The sequence below is a fragment of the Photinus pyralis genome, unplaced genomic scaffold (assembly GCF_008802855.1).
Source record: "Photinus pyralis isolate 1611_PpyrPB1 unplaced genomic scaffold, Ppyr1.3 Ppyr1.4_LG3a, whole genome shotgun sequence".
NCBI lineage: Eukaryota > Metazoa > Arthropoda > Insecta > Coleoptera > Lampyridae > Photinus > Photinus pyralis.
This window is the reverse complement of record NW_022170509.1, coordinates 3,071,851-3,098,621: the sequence shown is the minus strand read 5'-3', so window position 1 is coordinate 3,098,621 and position 26,771 is coordinate 3,071,851. Positions and strand designations below refer to the sequence as shown.

Genomic DNA, 26,771 nt, shown 5'->3' with positions numbered 1-26,771 from the left:
CGAAATTTGATACATAGGCACTTGGGATAAAGGAAAATCAAACGCCAATTTCAAAATTTGGTTTTGCGCATGCGCAGTGCCAACTTTTTTATTTATGGAAGAATTTAAATGAAATGTGATACATAGGCACTTGGAATAAAGGAAAATCTAGCGCCAGTTTCAAAATTTTATTTTGCGCATGCGCAGTGCCAACTTTTTTATCTATGGAACTATTTAAGTGAAATTTGATACTTAGGCGCTTGGAACAAAGGAAAATCTAACATTAGTTTTAAAATTTAGGTTTGCGCATGCGCAGTTCCAACTTTCTTATTTAGAAAAGCATTGAAATGAAATTCTTCTCATAAACTGAAATTGAAGTAGCACGTCAAAAATGGATTGCCCATGTGCAACGCTATCTTTCATATTTGTGGCCGGAATTTTACGATTTTAACAGAAGTTGCATCTTACAAATGGGAAATGAATGCAAGTGGAAATGCGCTTTATGTAAATCGTTTACGATTACTTTTTAACTTGTTATTTATTGGGTTACTTCAAAAAGTATTAAGTGTAAGTGAAACATAAATTAAAAATGGTGATGACGAGGCCAAAAGGTTTATTAAACAGAATTATGGTAACAAACTTAACTAAATACAAAACTAACACAATATTTTGTGTTTTTGAAAAAAACTACATTTTTGTAGGCCGAAATGGTCGGGTAATATTAAAAACCTATAGCAGCTAATACGGAATACAAACTTAACAACAAAAATCGCAAATATAGCAATCCCGTTCAGCATCAGCACACAGTTCGTGTGCCCAAAGCTCACATCTTAGGCACTGTGTCCATATTTCTCCTCTTAAGTCAGCCGAAAAACACCGTGAACAGAAAAGACATTCTGCGTCACTTTTTGGGTTACTGTCCATATTCGGGTATTCTTCCTCATCAGTTGAGTCATCCAGAGAGAGGTCAACATTCAGTTTGCTGCTGCCAGGTATCGCATCGTCAATTGGCTTTTACGTTCCGTTGAACACAACTTTCATTTTGACTTTATCTTTTTCATTTTTAGATAGGATTGACTTCTAGTTCATTTTTGTTTGGGGTTGTAGTCAAAACTTTGGGTGTTCCCGATTTTCGGCCTCTTGTGCCTTGCCGTTTTTTCAGAACAGGAACTATGTGTTTTGGTAAAACTTTTTTCCATTTGCCCCTTCATCGGCATCTTCCTGGTCACGCAACGAGTTAATCTGATTTTCATGTTCAACCGGCGCTTCTTCATTTTTGTGTGTTTTTACCAGAAAATCCTCTTCGGTAAAAATTTTTCTGTTCACTGGAAAGAGACCCGTTTGCCGAAATTCATTGACTGCCCTTTCACCAGTTTGGATCTTCAAATATGCTTTACCAAGAAGGTCACTGATGTCAAAATGAGTTATTGGACGATTATTTTGCCTTAAAAATTGGCGAATTTCTTCATTGTAGTAGCTTTTCATATCCCCCATTACGGATTTGTCGAGCGGCTGCATGTTGTGCGTGGTTTGAGGCGGTAAGCACAATAATGTTGTATGATTTTCCCTAGCAGCGACAATCTGCTAGGGAAAATCATACATACATATATATATATATATATATATATAATAGCGTTGAAATTGACTTTTTTTATTGTGGTAGTTGTCTGTCATAAACAAAGTCGGTGTTCGAAAGACGTTACAAAGACAAAATCTCGTCTAACCAGATAAGTTCAAAATTTGAAACTGAGGAAGATGTATTTTGATTATTCATATCTGATGAAATAAATGTCCATTCATTACCAAACATTGATATAATTTCTTTAGGTGCCCTTCAGGCTTTCAGATAAAGAATATGTTCCATTTATCATCCCTGTTTGTACCCAACCTGGTAGACGGAAGGTTAAAATGAGAATTTTGTTTAGTTCTTTGTGCAACAGAAATTCGTTGTCTTGAAAACTCGCGCGTAGATATCGAGATTTTTGTACAGACTGCCAATCCATGCCAATTTTCGACAACAATTAAATTTTGAACATCTTTAGAAGTATGAGTTGTTAAACAATCGCACTCACCACAAATTTTACCAAACCCTTCCTCCTCGATTGGTATGGAACATTTTCTGAAAACGTGCACATTCTTTCCACATGTGATATATTTCTGCGATCCTAATTGAAAATCCTTGTTTAAACATGTCGGACAAATTACTACAAAATCCGATCAGTGTTTTGAACCGTTTCTGTAAATTCTCTTTTCGTTTCGTATAACTTCAGATGTTTCCTTAACATACGAAAACTGTAATGTCCTACAATACTGTGTTGAAGAAGCTTTATCATTATTCCACACTGATCTATTTATGTTGGAACTTAATGATAATTTTAGTGGTACCACAGATGTCATATATAAATGAGAGTCAGACACTTCATCCGTTGAAAATCTCACTTTGCCCTGAGGCTCCATCACAACCCCATTTAGAGTATGTGTGATTTTGGGTTTCAATTTGGCTTATCTACTCCACTAATGAACTTTCAGTAATAAGAATGCCTTCTGGGTAACTTTTAGTTTTTTCTTTCGAGTGTTTTGTAAGATAGAAGTATGTCATATCCTGCACTTTGTAGCCAGTGCATTAGATACTCATATTTTTCTTTTGTGAGTTCAAGCTTTGTGAACATACCAACCTTTTTTTTTGTGCATATTTTCTGATCAGGAAAAATACCATTAGGTATTGCGTAGGTAGTATGTTGCAAATTTGACTTTTTTCCTCTTGTGCTTTGCTGTATATTGCAAGATCAGCAGTGATGGTATGATTTTGTCCCAAATATGTTTTCGATTTCACTAGAGGATTGTATTGTAGCTCGTTGATGGAGAATTAAAAAACGGCATATATTGAATGGTAGATACCGGGGCTCCATTATCAGCATGTAGGTTGTTGTAGACCAACTTAACGTTGCTTAACGTGCTCTTGTCTGTTAATCGTAAAATATTCCATAATCAATCAACGGTACGAATTTTATTGACAACTGACAGGTTCATTGTTAAATTTTGTCGGTTCAGGTCTCCAGTAATTTTTCATTGTATATTGTATTTAGTTATCTGGCCATTATCCAGTGATCGAGAACGTAAACGAGGAATTTGTCTTACTTTTGCCGATGTATCTCGCTTTTGAAGAATGAATAGCCATGCGTTGAATTTTTTCCTGGCTGTGATAAAATTATCATTTTTTATTTGACAAATTTTTTGTGGAATGTAAACACCATTAGCAGAACGTGTAATATTGGCGTACGCAGGACTTGTGAGGGAAGTTCGTAAGAACCACCATATCTCAGTTTACATAATGTCACTTTCGGGGGACACTTTCTTACCCGAAGGACCAATTTTCAAATAGGGAAAGTAGGGGAAAGTCGAGTAGCACGGGACACTTGAGCTTTTTATTTTTTTAACGAAAATGGAAATACATACACTAAAACGGACTATTTATAGTAATTGTAGAAACTTACGTAAGTAATATTTTAAATATAATAATTTAAAAATTCGGAAATTTGGATACGTTTTTTGGTATTTAAAAGACATCTGGAATTTATTACAGTATTAAAACTGGAAGGTAGTCATGGGCAGCTAAAGAAGGCAAGAAAATTGAGGAGTAAAAATTATATACTGAAACCGGTTTTCAAAATAAAAACAATAATAATGAGTTTAGGTACATTTACATAAGTCACATAAAAATGGGATGTGCCCTCAACATCCGAGCATTCTTCGTGGGCCCATTTTGTCTTAATCCAATCCTCATCGAATGTCTCGTGACATATTATGCAAGGGCAGTCCTGATTGTCCTGGACGTTACTGCTTTCCATCTCTTTGTCTTTATTTTCGTCTATCACTTTTTTGTGTGATTTCTTTTGTTTTTTTGTAGTTTATTTTCATTGTTCTTCGAGTATCTCTCAAACTGTTTTTATTTTCTTGACCTCTTTGACTCTCTGCGCTTCCATCTTTTCTTCTAGGTTACTCTTGTTGCATAAATGACTATTTTATGTTTGAGATCTGGAACTGATCTCCGACTTCGAAAGAAGGACCACGTTGTTTCGTAACCAACGATATATTTTTATTAAATTCGAATAATAAACATAATTAAATTGCGTATAAACTTGAATTTGAACATCTTAAATTTACTAGTTTACATTCATTTTCTAAACGATCGAAATAAATATGTGCATTTCATAATAGATGGGAATGGTATCCGTTGGAACGGCTGTCATTTATAAAAATCGATTGTTGTATTAATGGATCTAAACTAAAAAACCAACTAAGTACAGTCTGTTTGGCTGTTTTTTTCAAATAATAAAGGAGCCGTTAATAATAGGCCGTTTCTTCGTTGCGTTGTAAATGTTTCCGTTAGGATATCGACTGCGCTATTCGAAAACTCACTCATCTGCATGCACTTCTTGTAAATGAAGCTTCAAGTTCAGGTGCACTTGAAGTGAACATCGGCGAGAGAACGAATGATTTGCAGATTAAGCGAAAATTGAATATAAATTGCGCTGCTTACCAGTTGGCGAATTCTTTTGTTAAAAATGAAATGCGCCTTTGCAGGGGTGTATGAGAGATGTCGAACGTTGACAGGAAGGTTTGTAAAAACCGCGGCGTATTGCCGTAAAATTGGTTGAAAAATTACAAGTCAACAGAGCGAAATCGTTTAGGGCAGACCAATTTATCTTCAAGTGTGAGGTTTCCGCCTGTGCTTTGTTAAAATGCGAATTCTCATTTAAATCTTTCCTTTGCTTCGGGGCGGAAATACGTTTCAGATTTAGTCGTACCCGATTTTATCACTGTTACAGTATAACACATAACAAATTTGTATGCGAAACCGGTTGACTTTTGTCTCTCTAATCCCTCAAGCGCCATCAATTTAGAACGAAAGTGTGAATTGGGTTTTATCTTTATTCCCACAAATTCCTAAAGCAGAAATTTATTTAGATTAGAACATCGCGATTTGGCGTTGACAAAATGAGGGTTAATTATGATTAATTTTGGTCACCGCGGCCGTCGACACATTTTTCATCGCAATCGATATCTGATATATCTGAACCATTTACTTCGGGTCTTTTTTGAGCAAGAAATAAGCCATTAGCTTGACATTGTATGCCGCCGCTCGCCTAGAATCTTTTATGCAATGTATTGCTCATTGTGTAGATAAATTTAGTACATTGAATGCCAAACTGCTTTGTGTACGAACTGTTTAGAAACCTTTTCAAGTTGCGTGCTTGCAAGTACATTTTCGGATGTTTTCCTTCCAACTTGTTAATTCATTATTAAACGTTGATATGCAATGCAACGTTCCTTCAAATTAATTTAGTTTTATAGACAAATGTGCGATCACTTTTAGTAAGTTTCTCCAATATTTAACTTTAATTCAATTTGAATAATTACACAGCAAACAATTGGGTTACGTTTAGACTATACTAGGATAATTTCTGGAGAATATTATACGTAAATTTTGTCTTGTGATTTGCGTGGCAGAAATGCGTATGGTTTTGTCATTATTCTAAGCTCTGATTCGGATTATTTTCGACGAATGTAAAGCGCCCATAAAGAAGGAAATAATAATTGAAAAAATTTCTAGCTCAATACTAGTTTTCTCACCCGTAGCACCCTCTAGTGTTAAATTGTACAAGGTTTAGATTAGGTTTTCCCTACTTCATTACTTTTTAAACCATGCCACTTTTCCGCTTCTCCTCGGTTGATTACCCCTTGTGTTGGGCTTTGTAAACCCTGTGTCTTTATTTCGAACCCCGAAAGTTCCTCGCCTACTTAAGTTTATTTCAAGTGATTTAAATAGGGTTTGTCCCTGTATCACGTGCGAGTTTCTTCACTGGTGTTCTCTGCTGGTTAGGGTTAGTGTTGATTTAGCACCCTTAGTTAGCATATTAAGTAGGTTGCTGTTGTATAGGCGTAAAAAGGGTGTATCTCACTACTAAGTAGATGCCCCAAAGTGCATATCTAAAACACTGGGTTGTTGCCCACCGATAGGACTGGAACTAATGTTTACTGACTGTCGGGTTAATATTCATAGCATGAATTGATTCATTAAATTTAAAAGCTTTCCATAATTCTTAAGGTAAATGCCGAAGTAGTATGGTACAACTTAACGACTTTCTGCAGGGGTACCTCTAAACAAGCATTGTGTACTCTGTAAGCGTTAAAAATGGGATGGCCTGTTCCGGTCCCTATTCCCAAGAGGCGTTTTTTTGAGGAGAAAGATGAGTCCTTGCGCATTGAATGACCTGAGGCACAGACCATCAAAATATGTACTGCATGGCAAGACCTTGCTTGGAAATCCATGAAAAAGGCTGCAGATGAAGAGAAAATAATGGCTTTACAATGTGGCGACGTAGACATAAATGGAATGCCTCTGAGTACTGTAGTTTGCGACGGAAGCTGGACCTAACGTTCATATAGAGCGACAGGAAATTATAATTCCCTGCTGCAATAGTAGGATTAAAATAAAAAAAGAAGGTGTTAAGAACAATTAATGCATGCCAGAGCAGGAAATATCGGCGATGAAGCAGCTGAGCTACAGTAACTGGAAACTTTCTTCGACGGATATGGGACCTAGCATTATAGCTGAAACGGTTTTTGTTTAAGTCTTTAAATGTATGGGCTTATTTATTCGAGCTGACGGTGACAGCAGTTATTACAAAAAAACTACTGAAGCAATTAATTGCAATAAACTAAAAGAACTTTCCAAAACGATCAATAAAAAATATTTTATCAAACGTTTTATGCTGCAGAATGATGGTGTTTTAAAGGTAATTAAAAATAGAATAATATAAGCTTAAAGATAAAATCAAAAACCTGAGAAAGGATATCATCAACAGCGTAAACCACATATTTGGGAGCGTTTCAATTGTTAAGAAGTACTTTTGTGAGAAAAGCGAACCCGACAAAAATAATGGTATGTCCCATTTTCGTACATTGAAATGTTAACAAAAACGTTTCATTTAATTAAATTATTATGCAAAAACTTGGTGGAAAACGTGTGAACTATACTCAGCGAAAATGTTACCAAGGCCGACGTTACTCTGCAATTATTTCAAAAAACAACACAACCGTTGTACATGCACAAATACTTAAGTGGCGGATATAGCACCGGAAAGAATGTAAAAGAAATAGAAATGCGAAAATTAAGAAGGCGAAATGCTCAAATTGTTTTTTTTTTTTTTATCAGGATACGTTTGAGGAAATGAAAAGCAATGGTTAATCATAGTGTGTCACGTTTTCCACATCGCTTAGTAGCTGTCGATGGAAACCATATACGAGTCCAAAATCGCCAGAGCGGATCCATGGACCTTAATTACACTATTAATAGTGCAGATTGTAGAGTGTGCACTTGTAAATATTTTGTCACAAATTGTATTGCTTTATAGAATTTTCATTTCATTAAAGAACTAGGTCGGAATGGAGCTCGCTGCTTCCGATCACGGCGTTTCGTGTCCAACGCCGTTTTTATTGTTTTCCGTTTGTCAATTTTTTTTCGACTGTTGTGTGATTGTAGTTGGGGTTGTTTTTAAGTAAAACCTTGAATTATTTTATAAAATGCGAAGTACAAAGAAAAAGAATTTTGATTCGGCTCAAAAAAGCACCAATATATCGATTATCTCTTTTTTTAGTCAAACTCGGCGTATGTGTTTGTAAAAATGCTTCGCATTTTAAGACTTTGCTAGCGTGAGTTGATTTCCCCCTAATTCCCCTGAAAATGGGGCATTTTTCACGTTTGTGTCTGTATTTTTTCGTTGTAATGTAAACCTATTGGGTTTTGGATATTGTGTGCTACGTTGTTTCGTTCCATGCTATAGGTGACATCCGATTCTGTTTTATGTGTACATCAATTGACCGGCTTTATGGCTCAATGGTAGAGCGTTGGGGTATAAATCCGGAGGTCGGGTGTTCGAACCTAGGTTGAGGTGAATTTTTCTTCATCTGTGGCAGAGATGGAAATTACCTTAGACCAGTTTCGAGCATTCTTCCGACTACTCCGAATTAGGTTTTCCTGCAGTTTTCCTAATTCGTAAGGTAAATACCGGAGTAGTATAGAACAACTTAAAACCTTCTGCAGAGGCACCTAAGCATTATGCGGGTCACTCTGTAATTGGGCGCAAGCCTTGTTGAGGGCCCAGAACCAGAGAGGGATAATAAATAAAATAAAAAAATAAATAAATTCTTTATCATTTATTGACATAAATAAGAAAAGTGGGTTTTGCGCATGCGTAGTACTACTTTTTTGCGTATGCATTTTGTTTGTTTTTATTAGAGGGATCTACCATAGATATTTGGATCCCAATTGCTCCATATATGTACATATAAGAAAGTTGCGTTTTTGTGGGCATGGTTTCTATTTGCTTGTATTAGTGGAAGCTACCACAGAAATTTCTGGTCTGTTGCGAATGTTATAACGGTTTGGTTTTGGCGCAAACCAGGACCGGTATTGCTCCGGTCTAGCTCTACTCTGGAGGCGATGTTCACTCAGCTTAGGGATTCGCGGGGGTAGAATACAGAAGGATAGGTAACAAGTAAATACGACCATATGTACCACAGTTACGGTTGGTAAATTTTAATAATTCACAGATGGAATAATCCGGCAATAAATATTGAAAATTAAATGCAAAGAGGAAGGAAGAAGGTTAGGGGAATGAATGACGGTACAGCGAAATTACGTTTGGGTCGCAACCAAGTGATCTTTTATATATATATATATATATATATATATATAAACCTGACGGCGGGTATATGTATTGTTTACTTTATATAGCGACAAAAAGTAACAGTGCTAGTAGTGGTTATGTTAACCGGCAAGATTTACAATAATAACATAAATTAAAGAATCGTTGGGTACACAAAATTATAGGTCAAATGTAAGTACTGTTTTATAAATCGAGGAACGTAACCTCATTATAATTAATATTTTAGGACAAAACTAGGACGCACACACAGAGACGGTCTGACCTTGCCCGTGATGACGATCAAGCTGGAGGTAAGGACTGGCTACCTGACATCTACTTCCTCTGCTGATTGTAGTGGTTCCTCTGCTACGCTAACCGGACAGGTGCGGGATAGCAAGTCGAATCGGAAGGTGATCCAGGTATCGTTGGCCTTACGGCGAGATGTCAGTCCCAAACTCAAAGGGTGTCGAATAACGTAGAGAGAGAAAACGGAAGAGGCTACGTTCACGACTAACGTGACGTAATAAACTTAACTTTTAGGTACGGGATGTCATTATTTGACGTACCATCAATCCAACACAAAAAGCTGTAAGGAACATATATAAGAGAAGGTAAAGGGCAATAGAACATACCTCTTAAGGTGGTAATCGAGCTAATAGTAGACGCCAACCCCCACGTGGTTACAGAAACGCAAAGCGAAAATCCAAAAATACTACCACAGAGCTAACACGACGTTTCCAATGGATAGTATACTTGAACTATCTCACCAATAAACTTGGAGATCCTTATATAATTAAGGGATGCAAATTTTCAAGAGTATTGATGAAACCAATGCAGGATAGACGATTGTTAAATCAAAAGTGACCGGAAAAGATGATAAAAGGTAAAGGGAATGTTATCACAAGGACAAGGACCATACTGGTTTTTAAAATTTAAATACTGAATCTGTATTCTAACAGGCAACCAACCATACATACGGAAGAAACATAGGGAACGAAACAAACTGTTATATGTTATATTCGGAAGTTTGGTGATTGGGGACATTCGTTTCGACCATTTCTGGATTTCTATCTCTATTCCGAAATCCAATTCTCTTAGCGGTTAGGTTAGGGCGAAATGTACCCTACCGCCAGCGGTATCTAATTTTTGAATTTACTAAGCTACGCTCACGAAAGTCACGTGCTTAAAGCTAAAAACACCATTTCTTTTCTCGATACTGAAGCTGCGGCTAAAATATATTTGTTTTTCAGCTGAACTATATCTTCTGTTTTTTACCTACGTAATGCTGGATTGTATTGTGGAGTCCAGTAAGTCTTTAGATTCACTGTCTTGTATTAAATAGATGGAAAAGAAAGAAATGCATATATAGAAAATTTAATTACAGAACAATGAAGAATTACGAAACTAAATGAAATGAAAAAATATAGACACAAAATTAAATGAATGAAGATGAAGAAAAATGAAATACAAAAAAAAGAACAGCAATGAAAACTTAAAATTAATTTCTTTGTCTTGAGTAAGGCTGTTCTTCTCCGATGATGTCTTCTATTCTTTGCCTGAAATTAAAAAAATGAGAAATTACTTTCTGAAATACGATTTCCCTGTACAGACCTCTTGTTGGAGCAATTGCCATGGCAATTTTTGCAAAATGGTGTGCAAGTCAACTCATGCCTCTTGCAAAGGCACCGGTTTGAATCGCATAATGTGCGACAGACACGCCTGTCTAGCTCACGACAGCTCTCCCAGACGCTTTCTTGAGACGTCCAAAGGGGTTTCCAGCCGTCATTGCCGGACACCCATCCCCAGTTAACTGGTGATGGCAGATTTTCAGTGGTGTCAGCTCGACCCCACACCTGTCCACCCTACCAAATAATGTTCGATATACATAATAATGTAAGCAATGTTTATATTTTTTAACGTACTCGTACTTCATAAGCTGCACGTAGTACATGTTGTTTAAACGCACATGCAGTTGGAGGAATAAGCAGTTTGTTCTCATTTGAAAATAATTGTTTTCGAGCCAGATTTACTCCAACACAGTCATCCATAACGCCATAAATACGACATGTGAATTTTTCTAAGAGTTTATAAATGTTCTCCGTTGGAGGAGGGCAAGGATCGGCGATATATTCGAAGGTCTGGATAAAATTCACTCCCTTCCTCTACGTTTGCATACTCCCCATCCTCGCCGTCTTCACTGGAATGGCTCTAGAAAAAATATTTTTGGGTGAAATTCAGTTCCAAAATGAAGTGGTAGCGATATACCTTTACTTTACTTACCTGACTAATTTCCTCTAGTGTATTAGGTATGTCAAAACCTACCGGTTCTCTTGGAATTTCCTGATCTTTTAAAAATAAGAGCAGCTTGTAATACCACAGAACAGGCTCGCATACTTCGTCAAAGCCAGCTCCAGATTTCTTGGAATCTGTGAATTTTTTAAATTCTTTTCGGAAATAACTTCGCATTGAATTAATTTTTTTAATAACATCTTGTTTCGTTGCATCTTCGTTAATTTGTTTCAACTTCTCAACTAAAATTGTGTATGCTTCATCTTATAATGTTTTATTTGAATAATCTTTTGATTTTATCTTCCATAAGCATGGATTTTCCTTATATAATTCGATGAATTCTCTCATAACATCTTCATGTTTCTTTGGCATTCTAGAACTCGCGATATTCCACGACTTCACAACTGCACTGCCACGAAAACCGCGCACAAGATTTGGCGCGCGCAAGCACGATTTCAACACACACTCTTAAGTTTGCCTCTGCACTTGCTCTAAAAATCAGACAAGAACAGATTCGCTTCGTGCCACGCGTCGAACTGAACGCGCCTTCAGTTTTCTACCATACACATTTACATTTGCACGCGAGCCCACAACTGCGCAGGCAAGTCTTAGCACTTGCCGGTATGTGTATGGGGAACTTAAGACATGAGGATAAATTATATTACTTCCAGTTACATTTTCTTCATCGCCTGGCATTTTTATAAGGTTTATTTTTTACTAGCACAACTTAAAATAATGCTACATTTTTAAGCTAATGGGAAAATGGCCGTTTTAAAACAATCGAAACAAGGTGCTTTGATCATATTATTGTACATAGTTAAATATCATACAGGGTGTAGAATTGGTTTATTATGATAAAGATTTCAATGGTGATGAAGTATGCAAGTATGCAACAAGTCTGGACCGGTCTAGGACGTTTCGGCGCGAAGCCATTTCGGCGCCACGCTATTTTTATAGAACTCTTACTTGATAAAGGCATTTTTTTTCGTTGTGTTTGTTTTTCATGAAAATTGATGTTCAAAATTGTCAAATTTAAAATTTTGCGAATAAATAATAATGATTGAAAGGGTTTAAAGGTGATGTGATGGCGGTAGAACGGGTTATCGAAAGTTACTCTTAAAGAAGTAAATACGTAACTTTTACTTTTACATAAAACATAACTGACGACTGCGTTTATTTAACTTTTATTTGATACAGTATTTAGTAAATATGAATTTCAAAATATGGCAGTATGGTTAATGATCGATTTGAAATAATAATATACACAAATTCAGTACTTAATATGAAAAAATGTAGTGCTTACATAAAACAATACACACTTACACGTGTAAAAGTTATGGTTCCATTTCGTAATTAATAGAAATACCTCGTAAGTACGCTATAACATTTCGATTGTGATAATCGGTTACAATCCTTCGAATGCGGGAATCAGCGTCACGATATTTTTTTAGTTTTTTCGGAGGAGTTCTTCCTGCCACCAACTGTTCATACACAACATCACGCCCCTTTTGAACCTGAGCAGTAATAAATTTCCACAACGTAGGATGATTCATACCAAGTTCGACCTGCAACCTTCGATGCGCGGCTTCAGCATGATTGTTGGTCCTGTCTTGGTTATTTATTACTCTTTGGTAGACTGACCACATTTCTGGTGGAAACATAGCATCTCTCCTGCCATTTCCTCTGCGGTTTGGACGTCCAATATCCTCAAACCACTGTAAAAGCGCTTGTAAGTCTACTGGTAAATGCTCCGATAATCGGTCTACTGCTTGGTCCAAATCTTGAATAGGGACAAAAGCCAAAGATGTAATAGACCTCACTAAAACCGCAAATTCGGGATCGGTGTTATACCGTGCTGTTAAGTGAAGACGTCCTAATTGTTTTTTTAAGTTTTTCGTTAGATGAAAAAAACATCCATGAATTTCTACATTATCAAATGCACGCTGAAATGCCAATATAGCAGCCAATTCAAAATCGCAAGATATATATCTTGGATTTAGCGGTAATTGCGGCATTATATCTTTGATCATAGCAAGCATGTTTGAATAGGTTGCTTGTTGCTTATTTGGCAGTAAGGCGTACAACAGCGGATGTACATAACCAAGTCGTTCCGCTAAAACCACATACACTTGGTAGAATAGGGGCGGTGTTGTTTTGAATGTTCCATCCACAAACCAATGATTTGATTCGTTCAAAATCTGAAACAAATTAAAATAAATACAGTGTTGATCGATGGTGGCTGATAAATTCAGGGGATGATACAGGGTCCCAAATGACGTCGATTTTTCTCAACTTCTTAGTACCTATCGAAAGCTTTTCGTTTGGCCGCGAGAGGTTATTTTGTTGCAAATTTATGAATTTTTAACAATATTAATTACAGGCAAATGACAAGACAACTTTTTATTTAAAAAATAGGTCTGTGAACATCATTACTGCACTAAAATACGTTCTCTGCCAAATATTAAAATTCTATTTGGATGTGGACCGCTGTCTGCCAATAAGAACATTTCTTCTGTACCATCAGCATTCTGGTAAAGTTTATCGGTCGGGAATAATCAGTTCTTCTACAGTAGCTGGATTTGGAGGACTAATATTCAATTGGTTTCTCTTTCTTCTAATTATTTTTGGTAATGCGTCATGTCTTGGTAACGTTGCTACATAAAAAAAAATACTAAAATAAAAATTTTAATACATATGATTATATAGGGTATACTCCAACTAAAATGTGTATTTCTTTAAAAATTCAAAGGTCTTTAGTGGTGTGATTTGATATTAACTATGAATTAACCGCTCGTATTTAAATAACTTTTATAAGGTTTTTAACCTTATTTAAGAGAACAAAATGCGTTAGAATCGAAGATAAAGTTACATTTGATTCAGTTTTGATATCTACAAAATTGATGGTTTTATTCATTTTTTGGCAATATCCGGAAAAATTATTAAGGTGGAAACGTTAGTTGGAACACTATGGAATAAACTTCAATTTACCTACTCCTACAAAGCGCGTGTTAGGAATAGTACATTGAAATACAAGTGCAGAAACGGTATTATTGAAAAACGAGTATAAATGTAGGAACACTCGCTGGCGCTCGTGTTCCTATTATACCAGTTTTTCAATGACCGTTTCGGCATGCGTGTTTCATACTATTTTTTCTACGAAAGTGAAAAATTCTTCTCTAGAAATTAGAAATTTCAACTAGCCAAATAACGACAAAAAATCGTATAGTCTGATCGTAGTTGGATGTTTCAATTGTAAATATGATCCAGTAAGCCGGTTGCCATGACAAAACATAATTGTTTGAAAAATCGTAAATTTAAGTCAAACAATTTGTGGCGTAGTGAAGAAGTGTTAAGATAGATTTTGACGAAACTGAAGATGAAGAAGGTATGTGCACCCCGCCGGACGTTGCGGAAATGGCTAATGCGGTTTCGCATGAATTGCTACCCCAAAAGTCTAAGCAGCGTTTCGGAAAGGAGCGTTTTCATAAGAGAACAAATCGCTAAGTTTTTGAGAGAAGCGCCTGATGAAACATTTGTAATGATGAAGGTTTGTGAATTTCTTATTGTATTTTTAAATCATAAATAAGCATAATTTAATTACAGGTTGCTCTCGTCCTTGGAGTGGCTGGAGCTTGCCGTCGGAGCGAACGTTGTAAAATGACTGTAACGGATTTCACAGAACAAGATGCAATTTTATTGATACCTAACGATTCCTGACTCCAAGAATCATGTCCCAAGAACGTTTTCTGTAGCAGAAGGCAAAGAAAATTCTACCATTGTCTGTCTTATATAACGAAACTGTGAATAAAGCAATACAATTACAAAGTTACTTCGCATATGTTTATTAGCGTCTAGAAAATGCGTGCAGAAAATATTTTTTTTCACTACTAGCGTCTGATGACATGATTATTAACCTTTTTTCCACATGTAAAGTAGGCTTTCTCGGCATTTGTTCAAAGTGGTTAATAATTTTTTATTATTAACTAGTAGTCAATAATGAGAACTGTCACGCTGTCACTTTTAGAAAACACAACCCGAAATTTCGCTCAATAAACGTTTAGACAAGTTCTCTAAAACGAATAATTGCCACCATTCGCAATTTCCAGAGAAATTACATACCTAAAAGTATCACATTTTGAAAAAATTCGATCGAAATTACTCTTTGAAAAATCTCAATGACAGAACAAAATACGGCCTGTTTGACTTGTACTTCCACGTACTTGATTGACATGTTAAATTAAGAAACAATTATGTCCAACCGTTAACTCTCTTATCAATATAATATGTTAATTTAGAGGATTTCAAAAGTGCTAGTAGTGAAAAAAATAGTATATATACCACGGTAGAGAAGTCTATTATTGCCTTCGCACCTTACACCCCTCGGCGCAAGCGCCTCGGGATGTAATCTTGGTGCTCAGGCAATAATAGTGGACTTCTCTACCTTGATATATAATGTACTATTATCTACTTTGCGTTACTAATCGACTCATTATTATATCAAAAACAGTTTAATTATGAAGGCTATTATTAACGTGTTTTTGGTGATTTTTATTTGTCGTATATTGGTAACATCCGTCGCGGCACAGAATATGTCAATGTCAAACGTCAATGATTGAGGTTAAATTGTATGTTTTGATAATGAATTATTGAACTTTTGTGTAAGTTTAATAGTAAAGAAGACTTTCCTAGTTATATAAATCAGTGTAGGTAAGTGATACACAATAATTGTAAAGAAATACCTATGTTTGGCAATTTTAGTGTGTTTATTACTTAGAAATAAAGAATGCAGGTACTTGTGGGAAAGTGGATTCTTCGGTTACATGGCACCAGTAAGTAAATGCAATTATCTGCAATTCATTTATCCCATACTTGCTTTTAGATTCCCAAGTAAAAAAGTAACAAGAATGGTGGCTGCAAGCATGTGAACTATCGGAATTCGAGGATGTAAAAAGAAGGCTGTGTTCTCGTCATTTTAACTGTTATGAGTGCATCGATTTGGATGCACGCAAGCACGATGGGGGTCACTTAACACCTAAAAGATTTCCAACTCTACAATGTTACTTTCATTTTAAAATCAGTAAATGTTTTTAATTTAATTGTGTTTCTTTAAACATTAGTAATGTATCACTTTGTATTATAGCTGATGCGAACTTATCCGATTTCATGTTATATTCAAGGTATAATCCCTATAGTTATATTATTTCAATTGCAATTTAAGTTTCTAAATCGTTACAAGGTTTCCCATCGAGGTTGAAGGGTGTAACCGGAAACAAACTCCGCTGAGGAAGCTCGAAAGTTCTCCGTGAAAATGCTACAGATTCCAAGCAGAACGATAGGGAGCACCTCGAACCAGGACGCATTGGGCTGCACACGAACATTGCTTTGAGTTAGCAATTAATTTGTTCCACTAGGCCTTTGGCTGTTGGGTGGTAACTGCAGGAGTGGAATCATTGCCGAAAACAATGTTGAGGGTACAAAAAACGTCCCTGATAGGTGATGGGAATTTAACCGTGATAGCCAACAGGTGACAAAAGCTTCAGCCACTTCCTCTGTCGTTATAATTTTGAGAGGATAGTCCTTGACCATCAAACATACTTACCCAGAGCCATCAGAAGATCAGGTAGTAGGATAGTCCGGTAGGTGGAATAGGGTCAATGTGAACCTGCATGAAACGAATAGAAGTCTGGGTGAAGTGTACGAATGGTGCGTGGTTGTGTTTACATATGGTAATGTGTTCCATTTCAAAAAATTTACATCCAAATTAAATGACAGATTATTTGAATTTGATTCACTGCTACTAGATCAGTGTTATCAACTTTGAACATACAGGGTTATCAACTGTCACAAAAGTTCCTAGTTTAATACGGTAAATTGAGCAGCCGAAATTCCAAGAATTTCAGTAAAGCAAAGTAGATAAAATAGTATATTACACTTGTTTAATAAGACGTATTATCACACTCGTTCCATTGAAGCACTCCTCGCTACGCTCGTCGTGCTTCAAACACACTCGTGTGATAATACAGCGTCTTATTAAACTCGTATAATAATATACTATTGCCGCACTAGTGTTTCAAAGACCTGTTTTCACAATCAATTTACCTACAAAAACAATCGTGTTTCTACACTTTCGTAGAAAAAGTAATATACATACCTTGAGCAGCTTGAGAAACATTAGCAACGCAATGGTTGATAACTTGGGCTGTCGATTCCATGGTATCTGCTGCACGTTTTTTTGTCGCCGTAATAGTCCAGGGAATAGAGGGTTTTAACTTGCAAAATGAGAAGTAGTTCCAATTTCTTTTGCATGTCATAGACAGTCATCTGGTGGTTAAGAATCGAAGTTTTCAACCTCCCACCCCTTGTGCTTCCCCCGTACCACCCCCAAAACCCCTGGAATTTGGTTGGTTTCTTAGTTTTTCAATCATGTCTTTTTAATGGTTCACTTTAGAAAAAAATATTGTTATCAGAAATTGTAGACCATAAAATTGTACAGAACTTTGATATACACTACTTTTTTGTAAAATGTTTATTAAAAAAGATATAGAGCTTGAGAGTTTTATGAGAAAATATCTTGAACTTATCGTGGTATAAACCCCCCTACCCTGCACCTTTAGCAAAGGGGATGCATAATAATTCAACTTTCAACCCTTGCTAGTGGGGATATTTGAATCCCTGTGAGATTGTAGCGCTTTCTAATATACTTTTAAAATTGAAAAATTGTCTCAATTCAGTTCAGTTTCACCCCTCCCCCTCTCCCCCCCGCGGTAGAAATAGATATTTAACCGCTCTTGTGGCTATTGTGAAGTTAGTCAGAGAGTATAACGCTTATTACATATGTGTTCTATTCCTCTTTAAATATCTATTCCTACCACGGGTGGAGGGGGGGGGGGATGAAGGATTTTAAGGGAGAAGCTGAACTGAGGTGTGAGATAATTTTTTTGTTTCAAACGAATATTAGAAAGCCCTACAATCTCACAGTGATTCAAATATCCCCACTAGCAAGGGTTGAAAGTTGAATTATTATGCATCCCCTTTGGTAAGGGTGCAGCGTAGGGGGATTTATACCACGATAAGTTCAAGATATTTTCTCATAAAACTCTTCATTATAGATATAAAGTATAAAATTTGGTTAAAACATCTACATAGAAATTTAAGAATTCTTAAAAATATAAGCAACTTTGAAGCTCTACACCGTTTTTAATAAACATTTCACAAAAAAGTAGTGTATATCAAATTTGTGTAGAATTTTATAATCTACAATTTCTGATAACGATATTTTTTTGTAAAATGAATCTATAAAAAGATTTGATTGAAAAACTAAAAAACCAACCAAATTTCTTTGGTTTTAAGGGTGGTGCGGGAGAAGCACAAGGGGTGGGAGGTCGAAAACTTGGATTCTTAACCACCAGATATTCTTTCATGACATGCAAACAAAATTGGAACTACTTCTCGTTTTGCAGGAAATGGTCCATTTTCAGTATCTATTTCCTGGACTATAAGGACTCTTCCAACTTCTACTTTAGCCGCTGTACTGTCATGATTGTGACAATTTATTGTTTTAGTAACGTTACCGTTTTGAACGTGTACTCTAGCTTTGCACGTATTTTTCCGTTCACATCTCCAAAATTGTTTTTCACCGCAAGCACTTAATTTATCAAACACATAAATGTAACCTTCTGCAGTAAACTTATTTTTCTCGCGTTTACTTTTAATATCTTCCATAGTGAAACGGAATTGCACTATTTACCAACGTACCACAGTTTTTCTAGTCATGCCGTCAGTAACTAAGATTTCTAATTTGTATGAACCTTATTGTTTACCCCACTTTTTGTTTATGCCTTTCGTGGTTAAGCTAAGGGTTTCTGTAGAAACAGTAATTTATGCAAAGCCAAACTTTCAAGGGCGTTCTTTTGTGGAAACATGTCAGGTAACATCCACAAAGTGTTTATACTATTTCGTTCGTAAATTTTTAAAATATCAATCATATATAGTATAGATGATGCGAATATACTCGTAAATTTATATTTCTTAATATTAATCTCTATGACGCAATAGTTTATTTTATATACATATAATAAGCTTGTGATGATCAATTATTGGGTCTACGTACGTAATGCAGTACATTACGAATATTAATTAGATTATAACCATTTATTTAAATTTTAATACTGTTTGACGTCAACACATTTTAATAATAATGCATGTTTTATTATACCTGAATCACAATCTCCGTTTTAAACACTCAAATGCGTGCGAAAAAGGGCCTTTAAAACACACGTGCTTTAAAGTTGCTAAGTAAGGATACTTCAAGTATGACTTTTGAAACTGTCATCTGGATGAAATAAAAAATCCTCTTAGGTCGCTTTCTGTAAATGCAGAACATTTCTTTGGCTTTTGTACCTATCCTTTGGTTGAAGCTTTCACAAACGCGCGTAATTAGGGTATGCTTCCAAATCTGTTCCACTTTTTAATCGCAGCATTGCTTTAAAGTTTTGAATGAATGCACCAAAATATAGAAGATTTAAATACCTTTGACAGTTCCTTCATATATGCCAGCATTATGGATGCATTTAAGACTGTATTCGTAAGTAACTTCCTATTCATCCATGGAAACAACTTTTCATATTCTTTATATAGGCTTTACTGGAGTTGGATTTTACACCTACCAACGTTTGTTTAGATTTTACAACAATCGATTTAATGGACGGTGTATTATCTTTTTCAACGGAAATCGTTTAATTCACAAAGACGATGATTTTTATAAGCAAACGTCAAGTGACATTTCCATGGCAATCGTGAAATACGAACACCCAGCCCACTTAATTAGACATGTATTCGAGTATAACGTCAATATGACTTCATTGTATTTCCTATTTTTAAATTATATTGCAGGTATAATAAAAAATACTATAAGATACACGTGTATAATTAGTCCTTAAAGCACTTGCAACGTTAAAGGCACTCCGCTTTGCGTCGTGCCCTTAAACTCGTTGCGCGTGCTTTAAAGACTTGATTATACACTTGTATCTTAATATACTATTTTTTAAATATAAATGTCCTCCCGCCTAAACGGGTGAAAATAACTTATGGCAATATAGCGTGGCGCCGAAATGGTTTCGCGCCGAAATGGCTTCGCGCCAAAATGGCTTCGCGCCGAAATGGCTTCGCGCCAAAATGGTTTCGCGCCAAAACGGCGGCGCCGAAACGTCCCATCCCGAGTCTGGACCGGTCTGAAACGTGTAAAGCGGCCTACTCACGAGGCAATTTGCAGGGTACAATTTGCAGGGACCCTGCGGATTGTCTCGTGTGTATTGCAATCGTTCCAATTTTTTAACGACTTCACGATATCGGCTAGTTGGGTTCTCAGTCATTCCAATCGCTCTGCTCCCCTCCCGAATACCCTGCGAATTATTGTGTGTGTGGGACAGTTGGAGGCGATTTGATCTTAATAAATGAGGTTATAGGTCGGCCGGGTTATTTGTTCTTTCACGTTGATTATTTTTTCTTGTTTTTGGCTAGAAAAAGTGGATTAGTGAAATACAATAATTTAAAAACATAATGTTGGAAAAAGAAAAGGAAGTATGGACCGATATCATCGACACATTTCGAGATATGCCTTTTTTATGGGACAAAACAAACAGTAACTACCTGAATCGCGATATGAGACAGGAAGGCTTCAATATTTTGCTAGATAAATATAAAGTGTTCGACAAATCAGCAACTTTAGATGTATTCAAGAAGAAATTAGAAAATATGCGGACAACGTATAACAGGGAACTAAAAAAAGTAAGTTGTTAATATAGATTTTTATTACTTTGTGTCTGTAAAAAGTAGGCATTTTACTAGTTTTGTATTATAATTTTTAGATAAAAAATTCGAAAATAACTGGGTCAGGATTAGATGATATTTATATACCATCATTGTGGTATTTCGACCTGATGGGATTCTTAACAGAAAATACCCAACCAAGCCGTGACGGAAAAGATACTTTGGAAAACTCTACTCAGGTAAATAATAACAAATACTATCAATCTATGATTTATTTATTTATTTTTCTTATAATGGCACAACTCTCAACATATTTTCCTGAAAAGAAACACTGCCTTCTGCATTGAAATATTCTTTAAATACGTTTCGAACATATTTACCTTCTTCATTCCTTTGCCTATCGCTAATTTGTGCGAGAGGAACTAAATTAGTGCCTATATCACGCCACGCACCAAGGTCAAATGTCAAATTTTCTGTATTTTCTTTATCTACAAATGTCTGTGTGATGTAGCTAGATGATTTGTTTCTCAAATAATTATGAAGTGCACAACAAGCCAATACTATGGGATCAACATTGTCAACATTGGTAGCAATAGTTTGTAGTAAACCCCTAAATCGAGATACCATTATGCCGAAGGCGTTTTCAGAAACTCTTCTGGCACGAGATAGCCTGTAGTTGAATATCCTCTTTTCATGATCTATGTTTTTGAACGGATATGGTTTCAGAATGTGTCTACTAATAGCAAATGCACTGTCGCCGAGAAATACATAAGGGCCAGAACTGTTGCTATCTGGTAAAGGAGACGAAGGTGGCAAGTTTAGATAACCTCTAGTTAACATTTTAAAGAAATTTGTATTTTGTATAACACCCCCATCTGAAATACTTCCGTTTGTTCCAGTGTGTACATACATAAATTCATAATTTGCATTGACCACAGCAAACAGTACTACACTAAAAAAGCTTTTGTAATTGTAATACGCAGAACCGCTGTGTGGTGGCTTCCGTATTGCTATGTGTTTTCCGTCCATAGCCCCTAAACAATGACTAAAATTCCACTTGGTTTCAAATTGGTTGGCGACACGTTTCCATTCTTCTTCTGTTGTTGGCATCTAGAACAAAAAATCAGTGATAAACAATGATGAAAAAAATTATAAAATATAAACACAAAATATATTAACTATATTTTTATTTTCAGGAAACACCTCAGGTGCCTGTTGAGTTATCTAATGAAAATGCACTCGACCAAGAAGCTTCAGGAACTAATGCAGCCACTCAGGAGGAAATACCATCAACATCAAAAATGACAAATACTAAAAGGCAAAGAAAAAGCTTAGACAAGGCTAAAGAAGAAGTACTGAAAAAGGCAAATAAATTACTAGATGATACGGAACAAGAGTGGGAAATAATCGGAAAATCCTTAGGACTCCAGTTAAGTACAGTGGATCCACAGCAATCAGCTATTGCTAACAAATTAATTTCTGATGTTATTTTTTACGCCAAATTGGGGAAATTAACTGAAAATGCATCAATTATATTGAATCCCGCAGTCCAGACACCGTACCATTACCAATATTCTTCGTCATCGCCGTCGTCCCGCCATTCAGTAGCATCTGTATCTACTCCAAGAGTGTCTCAGTATTCAGCCTCATATTCAGCACCTCCCAGTATTTCGATGGGACCAATATCCCCTCAATACTTGGCTTCAGGTTCGACACCAACAACAAATCAAACAGCAAGTTTTTACCCTGTCGACCGAACACCTACTGTCGTCCATCCAACAACTTTCGATCAACCACCTCCTGAAGATACCGACATAATATCTCAGTATCTTGTGTTTAAATGATTTCAATAAAAATTTAATTATCAAAAGTGTATATATTTTTTTAACTTACCTTTATATAGTGTTTCAAACAATTGTAGATAGCCCAACATGTTTCTGGAATTATACTAGATAGGAGTTGCGGGGATATAACTGCGCTAAATTTTAGGTCTTCGTAACTTCTTCCGGTAGCCAGATACCTCAAAGTAACAATTAATCGTTGTGTGGCACTAACGCTGGATCTCATTAAAGTGTCTTGTTTGGCAATTAAAGGCCCCACCATATTAAGAAGTTCTTCAAAACAGTTACTATCCATCCGTAAAAAGTTTTTAAAGTCCTCTGCTTCCAATTCCTTCATTAAAATTGTATGAGAAAATTGACTTCTTTTTAGCAACCATTGTTTTGTCCAGTACTTTCTTCTCTTTTTCTTTTCATCAGAGTCTAATGTCACTAATGCTAATGCTATACCAATTTTTTGGCGCTTTGAGGGAGCCATGGTGAGATACTACACGCACTCGGAAATCAACAACTCTACTGATAAATTGGGATGTGTAGCGTCTACACCCAATTTCGTTACAAATTGTTCCCTGCAAATTGTACCCTGCAAATTGCCTCGTGAGTAGGCCGCTTTAATAATACAATACCATGTAAGACAGATCGTGCGCAGTGAAACATCGCAGTAGACTAAACTCGCTTTCTCAATCGCATTCACGTGAACAGGTTGTCACCTCGCGCTCGCACCTATAGCAGACTTTCAACGTGTCTGGCAAGATGTAGAAACCATTAAAACTGTCCGGCTGTAGAGGTAACATCTTTCTGTAGGTCACCAAGTAACATGTATAAAGTTCAGCTTTTATACTATAACGAAAGTACAATTATAATTTTTTAAAGTTTAGGGGTGTCTGGCAGGGGTTGCAACTATACTAAGTGTCCGGCAATGGATGACGTAATTTCTAATGTTAATACGAAGAAAATGTAGGAGCCTTATACTTTAACAAATTTGATGACCGGGGCACCTTGGTCACTTTTTTGATAAAAAAGATGTAACTACTACAATCGTAAACATATGAGCCTCATTTCAATGTTAGTTAGTAGCTTCGTATCTCTTAATTAATTTTATTATGAGCAAAGCAATGAAACCTTTTTTTCAAAATTTTTATTTTATATTTTGTAAAATAGTGCAAAATATGACCAGTGTGCCCCAGACTGGGGTACCTTGGACAGGATGGTGGGGTTCTATGGACACACCATTATTATGCAACAAACAATGAACGTAAACTTATTTTTTATTAAACATTTCCATTCTTATTAACTAGTAAAGTATCCACTATCTTATTATCGCAGCTCGCTTTACTGATACTCCATTGAATGTGCTTTTAACGGCTTCCATCATAAGGATAGGATCCGTTGTGCCAATTTGAGTTTTTCTTTTTCTATTGCGGACCATTTCATATACCTATAGGTACCAGAGAGCGCGTTACTATAAAAAATTCACAGGGGCACAATGGTCACCACTTGATAAATATATTTAGTAGTGTCCACTGTGCCCCGAGATTTTGTGACCACTGTGCCCCAATGTTTACAAATGATATTTCGAGGCGTAGATAACTTTTAACAAATGTGGCATAAATTTTGCATAGCTGTTATTATTTTGCAGTGTTTACATGCCGCTATGAAGAAAAAACATCTTTTACTCACGTGTAAAATTCTTGAAAAAATGCGGTTTAACACGACACCAAATAAAATTTCGCACGCTCTTGAAATAAAGTTAACTGTGTTAATTCAAATTGTGATCTGCAAATGCGTTGGTGGTTATTCCTACATAACTGCATATAAGTTTTGTAGTTACCATGTAGATGGCATCACTTTGAGACTAATAATAAAAAAACTATTCACAGGTGTCCACTGTACCCCTATGTCCGACCAACCCCGGTCTCCCCTACCATTTTATACACCTTTACTACCTGTTACCTGCGTAAGTAACCGCAACTCAAATTCTATACTCGCTGATCGTTCTTACCTGTGTTAGAGGCACCCACAGAAAAACTTCTAGCTTTTATAAAATGACGAAGGTCTGGCCGTCGTGGGCTCTTGGGCTATTATTTATTTAATCTTTTTTTAAATTTCAATCGAAGTAGCATAGTTTTCGACCCCACAGAAACAAGAAAATCTGAACATCAAGAAAATTTGTACGTCAAAAATAGTGGTTTTATTTCAATTTCTCTTTGCTTATATCATGAGCGAGTCTGAAACTCTTCCATCAGACGTAGAAGAAGTCGTAACCGACGTGATTTTGACACTTTTGCCAGAAAAATCTCGAATTAAATACGAACAAGCTTATGCACGTTTATGCAAGTGGCGCGAAGAGAAAAAAATTAATAGCAACTATATCTATGAAAAAAACGTAAGACATCAGTAAATGCATTCAGCTCGTCTCGTGGCATTTCTCAAGAGAAAATCAAGTATTTTACCCAAACAAGACGTAACGAAGATTTTGCAGTAAGCTGAAGATAAAACATGGTGAACAAAGGCAAATTATTTAAATCATAAATTTATATAGGCACCTAAAGAAACAATGTTTAAGGTTGTGCTAATTTTTGGACTTGGTGGTGCATGTAGAAAGGAGGAACACACTTATATGCAGGTCCTATATTTGCCAAAATATAGATTTGTTGTCATTTGTGGAGGAAGATTTGCCTTTTTTTTTTTAAAGTTACATTTGGCGACCGTGACAGGACCTCTAAAAAGTATTTCCTAGCCAATCAAAACATTATTATAGTGGGAATAATCTACTTATACCTAGGTATTATTCCAGCGAGAATTATTCAATGTACATTGTTCGACCACAAGACAACGTATTTTCTTGATCTGACGCGTCTGTCATAAATTTTCAAGAAGTTTGTAAAATGAATCCCAAACGTTTTGGTGAATCACCGTCGATGAATTAAGCAGTATAATTGAAAGTGTATGTAAGAATACCAGAATAGGCAACACGTCGATTTGGAAACAATTGCAATTATTTTGCGACGAGATAATGGGTTATAAATTTGAAGAAAATACATCAACAGCAAAACTTGTCGTTATTTTGAAGGACTATGGGTTCAATGTGAAGAAACAGAATGGAAGACTAAAAAAATCTTGTGATTTTGATTGTAACGTCAAAAAATAATCTATCAAATACCAAACGAGATCTCGATAAATTAGATAATAATTCTCCAGGTCTTTTCTCAAACTTGTTGCCAATTTTCAAGTTTTCTTTAACCTGTCAAATTATTTTCGATTTATTCTCATTCTCTTGTGAGATTCTTACAGAGTATTAGGTAAGGCGGGTTAATCACATGAGGAATTAGAAACTGTTTGTGTGATTGCGAAGCGGTTATCAATGATAGATCGATATCGTATAGATCAATTCTTCAGAAGCTATATCACCAACACCAGCGATGTTTATCAGAGACACAGGTTCTTGATTGTGATATATTGTAGTAACAGTTTGAATCGTAGAGTTAAAACAATATTTAAAAACACTACGAACATAACATAACTCCGTAAAAAACAATTATTAGTCGGTTATTCACGAACTTTCTACGGATATAACTAGGTTACGGTTGGATGGGTTTTAGTTAATTGAAATAGGAAAAAAATCGCACTCACCTGTCGTCGTTCAATCGCTATTTTTCTTTTTCTTGTGTTGCAAGGAGAATATGGCGAGGTAAATGAAAAGATCAGGATGGCTAATATTTAATTGATTGACAGATAGGTGAACGATTAAGTAATGACGACGCTGTAGATAGAACACCTCACACGCAACAGAACTTTACCACAACACAACTATTGAATTGAAAATCTTATCACCCAAAATTTCCCAAACTAAAATTAAAAGCAATGTATGCATACTCCATCTATACAAAAATGAAATAAAACTATTTTAACTGAAATTTATACAACGGCTCCAACAGGATGAATGAAGCTGATTTGGCAGACTAATTACATATCAAACATCGAGAAAATGAGTATTTGTACGAAAATTATAAAATACAAAGAAACCGTGTGAATATCCTAATTAGGGAAGTAAAAAAGAAATACTACCGGGACAAATTTAATCATTGCAGGAATATTAAAGAATTATGGCAAGTAACTAAGGAATCTATGAACATTCGAAATAGTAGGAGTGATATAACTTCTATCAGAAATCAACAAGGGATAC

General features: G+C 35.9%; 2 protein-coding genes and 1 long non-coding RNA gene across 4 annotated transcripts; 2 read left to right on the top strand and 1 right to left on the bottom strand.

Annotated features, from left to right (window-relative positions):
* Positions 1-15,422: 15,422 nt before the first annotated feature.
* LOC116166283 lies at positions 15,423-16,119 on the top strand. The gene is made up of 3 exons (XR_004144299.1): positions 15,423-15,686; positions 15,738-15,808; positions 15,859-16,119. It is a non-coding gene; the product is annotated as an uncharacterized LOC116166283 (long non-coding RNA).
* A 4,386-nt stretch (positions 16,120-20,505) lies between these two features.
* Positions 20,506-22,645, top strand: LOC116166237. 2 transcript variants are annotated; one of them, XM_031481103.1, is made up of 4 exons: positions 20,506-20,765; positions 20,846-20,986; positions 21,944-22,138; positions 22,175-22,645. In XM_031481103.1, the coding sequence occupies exons 1-4, from the start codon at positions 20,538-20,540 to the stop codon at positions 22,589-22,591; spliced, it is 981 nt and encodes a 326-aa protein (XP_031336963.1). In that variant the 5' UTR covers positions 20,506-20,537; the 3' UTR covers positions 22,592-22,645. The 2 variants fall into 2 exon arrangements, with proteins under 2 accessions (XP_031336963.1, XP_031336962.1); XM_031481102.1 differs by having other exon boundaries at positions 21,944-22,645.
* Positions 20,979-23,089, bottom strand: LOC116166235 (putative nuclease HARBI1). Its single transcript, XM_031481101.1, has 2 exons — positions 22,641-23,089; positions 20,979-21,857 (listed from the first exon to the last, which is right to left on the bottom strand). The coding sequence occupies exons 1-2, from the start codon at positions 23,061-23,063 to the stop codon at positions 21,036-21,038; spliced, it is 1,245 nt and encodes a 414-aa protein (XP_031336961.1). The 5' UTR covers positions 23,064-23,089; the 3' UTR covers positions 20,979-21,035.
* Between the last annotated feature and the right edge of the window lie 3,682 nt (positions 23,090-26,771).